Genomic DNA, 9,285 nt, shown 5'->3' with positions numbered 1-9,285 from the left:
GAGGGGCGTGGACTTCCAGCGGGCATGCGTGAGCGTGTTTGATAGGAGTGAATGGAGACAAATGGTTTTTAATACTTCACGTGCTGTTGGAGTGTGAGCAAAATAACATTTATGAAGGGGTTCAGGGAAACTGGCAGGCCGGATTGAGTCCTGGAGATGGGAAGTACAGTGTCTACGCTCAGAAGGAGGGGTGTTAATATTGTAGTTTTATAACTGTAGTGTAAAGCACCCTTCTGGCAAGACAGTGATGGAGTGAATGATGGTGAAAGTTCTTCTCTTTCAGGCCACCCTGCCTTGGTGGGAATCGGCCAGTGTGTTAATAAAAAAAATATTATTATTATTATTATTATTATTATTATTATTATTATTATTATTATTGTTATTATTATTATTATTATTACTATTATTATTATTATTATTATTATTATTATTATTATTATTATTAGTAGTAGTAGTAGTAGTAGTAGTAGTAGTAGTAGTAGTAGTAGTAGTAGTACTAGTAGTAGAAGAAGTACTTTCATTGTTATCATTATTACTATTTTTATTATTATTATTATTATTATTATTATTATTATTATTAGTAGTAGTAGTAGTAGTAGTAGTAGTAGTAGTAGTTGTTTGTGGTGCTTTTATTATTATTATTATTATTATTATTATTATTAGTAGTAGTAGTAGTAGTAGTAGTAGTAGTAGTAGTAGTAGTAGTAGTAGTAGTAGTAGTAGTAGTAGTTGTTGTTGTTGTTGTTGTTGCTGTTATTTGCCATATATACGTAAATAAACCACTCACGTGTATTGTCCAGAGGAAACCACAGCACCCTCGGGGCCGCTAGGTGAGCCAGACTGGGCCACGACGATTCCATTACCAGCTTCAAAGTCGACAGTGTACGTTCCGTCCTCGTTTTGTGTACGTTGATCTTTAATGATAGGCACAACCTCAACTGGGGCTGCTGACTTCACGGAGGCATCGGGGACGCCATAGGTTGGCTGGGGTTGTGGGTCCGGCTGGGGCAGTTGGTATCCAGCCTGAGGGGCAGCTAGGGCTACGGTAGCAGCAACGGCTAGAATAAACTGCAAAGGAAGTTTTTCAGATTTTTATATTTTTTAATTAGCCATATACATAGATACATTATTTTTCAACGACATCAGAGTCACATAGATTTCTAATTTAAATATTTAAATGCATCATAAGTTTAATGCTTTTGAAAGCTTATGTGGAACACCATACGTTCAGGAACGAAGATTGAGTAGACATAGCAAGTAGGAGGATCACACAAGGTTAATTAAGACCCACATTTTTATTGGAACACGGTAGCAATCTATCCCTATTACCTATAACCATGCGTATAACTGGTCGCATCTGACGCAGGATGAGAACTGAGTCCACTGAGAATTCACAGACAAGGCAGGATGACCAGGATTAACAGTTTAGCCGACTGCATTTGTATGAATATCATGAAATAAGGAATAAAAGGCAAAATGATACAATGAACGAACTTTTCTGCCTTAAAAATAATGTGGAGTATAACCAGAATCAATATGGCCCTGTTAAAGTTCCCAATTCATAGAAATTATTTCCATAAGAAACGAAAATGTATAAGCATGTATTGGAAGATAATGCAAAAATTCAATGTAAGATAAAGAATATAAACGACATGATACCATTACTCGAAATTTTAGTAAGTCTGAGTGAGTATAGGAAAATTTAGGGCTTAATTTAACGTCAACGAGTGCCGTTTAATTTAATATGAGGGAAACAAAAAAACTCATATTAAGAACATAGAATGTGTAACAATGTATTGCATGCTTTGAAATGAAATCTGGAAAAAATTGAAGACAAAATTTTATCGCTATAAGACCAAAAATACTTAGAAAATGTAAAAATATTAATGATGAATGGCTCTTAAACACTGAAGACGGAACACTATGAACATTGTTTTCGTCACTGTTTTTCTTTGCAGATGATACCCTAATTTGGAAAACTCCAGGGAGACATCAACCAAATCTTTAAATGGGCAATAGAAAACAATATGAAGTCCAATAATGAGAAATTTCAATTACTCCGATATGGAAAACGTGAGGAAATTAAAACCATATTGAAGTATAAAACAAATTCCAACCACACAATAGAACGAGAAACTAATGTATAAGACCTGGGAGTGACAATGCCAGAGATCTCACCTTCAAATACCCCAACATTGTATCAATCGTATCTGCTAGAAAAATGAAAGGATGGATAATAAGAACCTTCAAAACTAGGGATGCCAAGCTCATGATGACAATCTTCAGGTCGCTTGTTCTATCTAGGCTGGAATATTGCTGCACACTAACCGCACCTTTCAAGGCACGGAAAATTGCTGACCTAGAAAATGTACAGAGAACCTTCACGGCACATATAACTGCGATAAAACACCTCAATTACTGGGAGCGCTTGAAGTTCCTTACCTTGTAATCCCTAGAACGCAGGCGGGAGAGATACATGATTATATTCACTTGGAAAATCCTAGAGGGCTTAGTACCAAACTTGCACACGAAAATCACTATCAAAACTAAAGACTCGGCAGAAGATGCAACATCCCCCCAATGAAAAGCAGGGGCGCCACTAGCACGATAAGAGACAACACAATAAGTGTGAGAGGCCTAAGACTTCAATTGCCTCCCAGCATACATAAGGGGGATTACCAATAGACCCCTGGCTGTCTTCAAGAAGGCTCTTGACAAGCACCTAAAGTCAGCACCTGACCAGCCGGGCCGTGGTTCGTACGTCGGGTTGCGTGAGGCCAACAGTAATAGTGTGGTTGATCAAGCCCTGATCCACCATGCGGCCTGGCCACAGACCAGGCCGCGGGGGCTTTGACCCTCGAAACCCTCTCTAGAAATACTCCAGGTATACTAATAAGTAATTTACTTAGGCAACCACACACCGACACACCAAAGCATCAGTCACAAGTCGTATATTGTTCCTGGTATATATGTAGGGATGGACACCTACATAACAATGCTTACGTAAAAGACAAAGAAACTGAGGAAAATACAAACGTGTCTTTATAAACCCACTCCCCCTCAAGGAAGGTTCCTTGATGTTGGTGAGGGGCTCTTGATTTAGGGAATTGGATCTGTGCTCCAGTTCCCCGAATTAAGCCTGAATGCCTTCCACATCCCCCCCCCAGGCGCTGTATAATCATCCGGGTTTAGCGCTTTCCCCTTGATTATAATAATAATAATATAAACCCACTTTGAAGAAGAGGCAATATCTCACAGAGTCAAAAAATGAAAAAAAATCCTAGACAAAAAATCATGCATAGGATGTCTCCCAAGGGAACAAGGACCCAGGCAGCTTACGTCAGACTAAAAACTTCAGAATAACTTTTACAAATGTAAATTAAAAAATCTTTCGAAACACTTTTTGTTTTCACACAGGTAAAGTGTTGCTTTATTATGTAACTCCAGAACGTAAATAAAAAATTAAAAACTTGAGAAAGATTTGAAACTAAAGAAACAAAACCAGGACGAGGGAATAAATGTAGCTACAAACTGAACGAACATTTAAATTTTAAAGATTCCATTCGTAATACGGTAGCAGAAAAGAAGACTGCAGTAGAGAATGATCTAACAGAAGCAAGACATTTTCAAAGTGATTAGGGTAAATATGATATATGACAATAGAAAACAGAAAGTTTAAAAGCGGGCTCAGAAGCCCGATATTAATATCTGCGAACTCAGCTCGTTAAACAGAACTTGTTAGGTAAAGACATACACACGTACACTTAGAAAACTTTTCCAACACAAAGTTACAACAACTCGCATGACATGCGACTATATTTTATCACTAATCCACTTTCATGTAATCGATTTTATCAGTAAAACAAAATTACCACGTGATTAAAAGAGTTCTTGTTGTATTGGCAGAGTACGTTACTTACAAACTTCATCTTGGTGGCTGGAGTAGGACTCATGCCAGCTTTTAATCTAGCTCTGTTTATATACACTAGTGAAAGGATGCCCTTGGTCCTTACAATACACCCATTCTCTCCTGCTCATGTATTTTCATGCAGTGAGTGTCCGCATTTACTTCTTATACGTTAAGCATGACAATGACCTTCATTAGGGATATGTGGCTCTGCTAGAGAAGTCTACTACCATCATCAGCAGTCTCTCTGATGGATATATACATTATATATATATATATATATATATATATATATATATATATATATATATATATATATATATATATATATATATGTATATATATATATATAAATATATATATATATATATATATATATATATATATATATATATATATATATATATATATATATATATATATATATATATATATATAATTCGCTCAGGCGAATTATTCACAAACACTAATCTCTGGTCGACGGAGACTCGAACCTACAAACCCTTTTTACGCAGTGCCTAAACATTGTAAAAATTTCTCGTCGGTCGAAGCATACAGGATATGAGATGAAAAGCTTAACACCACCTGCCTGATGGCTGGCTGCCTTGGACCAATACGTCTAGTATTAGCTGGGCGCGAAAGTAGCGGACCAATGTGGTAAAGTGGTAAAGCACTGTGTACCTTGTTCCAAGGTTCGAGTATCCGTCGACCTGAGGTTGGTGCTTATATATATATATATATATATATATATATATATATATATATATATATATATATATATATATATATATATATATATATATATATATATATATATATATGTATATATATATGTATATATATATATATATATATATATATATATATATATATATATATATATATATATATATATATATATACATTAGTTACAAAGAAACAGGATAGCAAGGAAACTATCAGATAAACTGACATCTATTTTATATATAATTATGTGTGTGTGTGTGTGTGTGTGTGTGTGTGTGTGTGTGTGTGTGTGTGTGTGTGTGTGTGTGTGTGTGTGTATGTGTGTGTGTGTGTGTGCGTGTGTGTGTGTGCGTGTGTGTGTGTATGTAATGTAATCCCTTTCTTGAAACTCTTCTCAACTTGAGACATAAAACATGGACACCAACAAATCACTTCCGAGTTAGATGTCTGATACAATTAGTTACTGAGGTAAGCTATAGGAGACACGAGGAACAGAGGCAGATGCTGCTACCCGAAGCTCAGCAACGTCGCCTCGAGCGTGAGCAGCGTCTTCCTCAGCTATTTGGTCTAGCACAAACCGAGGGATTTCGTGGGGGAACTCAGGAGCCACAGGCATCAATTCAGACTTAGGCTGATATCCATTTTCATCTGCTACAAACTTTACAACGACAGCAGTGCCGTCAGGAGCCGTGTAGCTGGGAAGAAAATATCAGTGAGATACTCAACATCAGGTTTGTCAAAAAAAAAATCTAATGAAAATGTTTACAAAATTACCAGATATACAACAGCAGATACTTACGAATATTTTCCAATTCCGTTGCCAGTCTCCACGTAAACAGTGTATCTTTCATCTGGCTCTTAGACACGATCGTCCCTTAAGATAGGCACCACTTCGACACTCTCGATAGAGCCAGCCCTGGTAGAGGGAACAGGAGCGCCATAGGAAGTGTCAGGATATGGAAAGGGGGCAACAAAGGCCCCTGCGGCTACGACAGCGAGTATCACCTGGAATAACAATTTGAAATTTCTCTGATCAATCAATGCAGTTAATTTTAATTACAGATTACATGTGATTTGCTTTATATATTACTTGTTAATTTAGTTTATTAGAATATGTTTTTACTTGATTTTTCAAAAATTACTTTTTTATTGAAGTCGACCATTACTTACATAACTATCATAGAGTAACTGAAATAAAGAAATGAAGTAATACAAATAGTTTTTAATCTGCCGTACAGTTTCCAGTTCTATGAATTTTAAATTATTTAGTGAAGAAATATTATAAAACAATAGATTTTTTCCAACTTTTGCACAATATATAAATTTCATCTTTAAGGTTCTAGATCTTGTTCTCTTCAAGATATTCCTCGAATATGCGTAGGGTTCAAAGAAAATTCTCTTATCTTTTTTCCTTTGTTTACGAAATCTAAGACAATTTGTGGGGTAACCAGCGTTACATCAACTACCATAAGAGTAATTATTTTATTTATTATGAAAACCTGTTAATTTAAACAAAAATACGTGTGCATAAATAAATAAAAATTAACATATATATAAAAAAACACGAGAAATCGACACCTACAAACTTCATGGTGGGAATCGTATTAGGTAAGTCATGACCTGAAGATGTTACCTGGAGCTTATATAGTGGTGGTACACCTGGAGTTCTTCAGTAATGACCTTGGTCCATTCACTAAAAAGCCAGTCATTCTTGTTTACAAGGTTAAAACAATTCTGCCACTCAGTCACGCACTCGGGCGATGTACCAAGATCTTTTTTACAGCTATCGTATCAAAGGTTACAGGAAACACAGCCGAAAGACTGTTCATCATTTTAAAATTCATTCTTGGTCTAGGTCACTAAATGAATGGTTAGAGGTTCAGGTCACTAGCCGCAAGGTTTGGTATCTTAACAACGTGATTCAATTAGCAGGAGGACGTATACATTTATAGTCATAAATTGAGTTGTATCAGTAAGAGTTCCTGAATAATTATACCAGTTTGTGGTGTATGTGTTGGAAGAATGTTCTACTCAGTTACCAGTTTAGCATATGACTGACTGCGAGCTACGACTTATAAATTAAGGTTAATTTTAAAGAAAATCAATATGAACGAGCGTTTCTTAACAATACTAAATGATAGCCTGGTACGTATGAACACTTACGTTTATAAATCAACATGACTGTGAAACCAAGAGGCACTTCATTACAAAATTTTATGAACTAGTCGTACGAACTTCTCAGTAGTCAAACCACACACATTCGATCACTCCACTGTTGGTCTGGCTCTGTCAGTCAGCTCAGAGTAGGTCAGGCAGCCACCTCTTGCTCGCACTCACAAGCAAATTAAACATAAATTTAATCTTATACAGAAGCCAGAAAATGAGGGATAATTAGTTTTGATCCGTGGGCAAGGTAGCTCCAAGTCCCAAAATCAGGAGCTCTTCACTAATCTAGATAAAGTGAGTGCATAATATAGTCTGTCTCGAAAGTATTTTTGCAACTCTATGCTTTGAATTTTTAGTCATCTTTGAGTGAAAAAGACTTTATTATTTATATTAACTTGATTATCGTTTTTAAGGATTAACGTTACTTCACGCATTGCTGTCTTGAGGATGAAAGTTTTGCCTGCTATTTTTATCTAATAGGTGGATATCTAGGTTTAAAGCCTATCGTCTACACATAGGATTATTAAGGCATCGTTTAACCTCTTCAACAAAAGTCAAAGGCACTGTAAACTCTAAAACAGAAGTTAAAGTAAACTCTCATTGTATGTACACTGAGAGACATACCTCTCTCTCAGTGTATTTAACCTGTTTATTCTGAAACTTCATATTGCTTTATTGTTAAGGTGCCATCTCCTCTTAAATGTATTTATATATTATACCTTCCTAATATGTACGTAGAAATGAAAAGTCATTACATGAAAATCTTACAGGAACGGCGTCGAATAATGTTACGGAATATTTTCTTTGTAACAAAGTGAACTGATGACCGAGCCTTCAACACTCACTGTGTTGAATGACGACAGGGGGTCTCACTCCTTACACAGATGTATTAATAATATTAATGTGCTTACAAATAATTTCAATAGTTCGCAGAAAATCCTATTTTTATGTGATCACCTATTAGTGGATAGGAATTTAAGGCACGCGATATTTAACTGACTTGACTCACAAAGCTTTTCTTGTTTATAGAATTTTGACAGCTAGCATTTTATATAAAAAAAATATTCTGTATAAATTATTTCTATAACAGATCAGAAGGTGTCTAAACTGTGTGAAGGATGAAAATATTAGAAGTCCTAGCAAGTGGTTTCTACCTTTTGTTGGCTGTTATCCAAATTCTGATAGCGGGGCTTCCTCTGCCACCCACGCCTGCACGATGTAACGTTTCTAGCTATGTGACCCACGCCTTAACGCAGTAGATGTGTTTGTGACCATCCTCTCCATACGGTAGTTGTGTGGGTGATCCACGCCTTAACATAGAAGTGGTAGTGTAGGTGACCCACTCCACAAGGTGGTGGTGTATGTAGGTGAATCACGTTTTTACATAGTAGTGGTGTTAGCTAGGTGACCCAGGCCTTGAAACGAGTCTCTTTTGAAAAACTACAAAATAAACAGGTATCAAATAAGAAGCAAGTTTAATAATCTTGCTTCACGATAATGAATAAATGGCAGGAGCAATTTAGGGCTTAAGTTCCCAGAACTGGTTTTTGCTTGAACTGTTTAAGACAGGATGCATTCAACGATTTCTTTCGATTTTTATAATTGCAATGAAGTGTCGTGTCATATTAGATCTCAACGAGCTGATCTTGCAGCTTATTTATTCATGAAATTCCTTTCAGAAAATGCTTTGTGCCGACACTGAGCTAGAAGCTCACCCAACTATACTGGGTCACATTCACGGAAATTTAACGACAATTCTATAATTAATTCGTTTAGTCAGATTACACACAAAGGTGTTTGGGTGTGTCCGAATGAAACAGCTTTGTTAATGATAGCCACAGCAGCAGCATTAACAACAACAATAACAAAAATAACAGCAATAAAAATAACAATGGCAACAACAACAGTAATAAAATTAACAACAACAACAGTTTGTCTTTAAGAAGGAAAACTCACGACTGGGAAATATGTGGTTTTCCTTTCCTCCAGTTCGCACTCGTTAACGTCAAAATACCCTTGCATGCTGTCAGTCTCTCTGATGACTCAAGAAATTAATTAGTATTCAGGAAGAAGCACTAAACACAGAAGGACCACACGGCAAGAGAGAAATGGAAGGAAATCAGGTTTGATTTAAGGAAGGGGAGAATAGCACCATTTCCTCGGATCCAGAGAACTTCATCATCATCAAAACACCCCCCCCCTCCTCCGAGCCTTTAAAGGGAGCGTAACTAATGTCTTAGAAATCATAATTACTGTAAGTTGAAATATCAAAGATGTTTATGTCGGCATTGAGATGCATACGGTAGGATGCTTGCAGTATCCACACAGAATCAGAGAATCTTGGAGCTAGAGAATAATTTGTCTCCAACAAGAATAATTCAGCCTAGTCGCACACTAACGTCCTTCGATCAAGCACATTTTATATCTGTTTTAGAGTTAATGTAAATTTTCACTGGATAAATATTTCTGAAGTACTGAACAGTGTT

The 9,285-nt window shown here is 36.3% G+C and overlaps 1 protein-coding gene and 1 long non-coding RNA gene across 2 annotated transcripts in view; both read right to left on the bottom strand.

Moving 5' to 3' along the window:
• Positions 1-4,016, bottom strand: part of LOC128693757 (cuticle protein AMP1A) — a 6,460-nt gene extending 2,444 nt beyond the window's left edge. Inside the window, exons 1-2 of the mRNA XM_053783609.2 lie at positions 3,921-4,016; positions 788-1,068 (exon numbers count right to left, since the gene is read on the bottom strand). Coding sequence (XP_053639584.2) covers positions 788-1,068; positions 3,921-3,953 — 314 coding nt within the window. The 5' untranslated portion in view covers positions 3,954-4,016. The remainder of the gene's footprint in view (positions 1-787; positions 1,069-3,920) is intronic.
• Positions 4,017-4,876: 860 nt separating this feature from the next.
• Positions 4,877-5,784, bottom strand: LOC128693635 (uncharacterized). Its single transcript, XR_011392771.1, has 2 exons — positions 5,433-5,784; positions 4,877-5,328 (listed from the first exon to the last, which is right to left on the bottom strand). It is a non-coding gene; the product is annotated as an uncharacterized lncRNA (long non-coding RNA).
• Between the last annotated feature and the right edge of the window lie 3,501 nt (positions 5,785-9,285).

Source organism: Cherax quadricarinatus, chromosome 34, assembly GCF_038502225.1.
Source record: "Cherax quadricarinatus isolate ZL_2023a chromosome 34, ASM3850222v1, whole genome shotgun sequence".
Lineage (NCBI taxonomy): Eukaryota > Metazoa > Arthropoda > Malacostraca > Decapoda > Parastacidae > Cherax > Cherax quadricarinatus.
The sequence above is the reverse complement of the archived record's forward strand: the minus strand, read 5'-3'. Positions and strand labels throughout refer to the sequence as shown.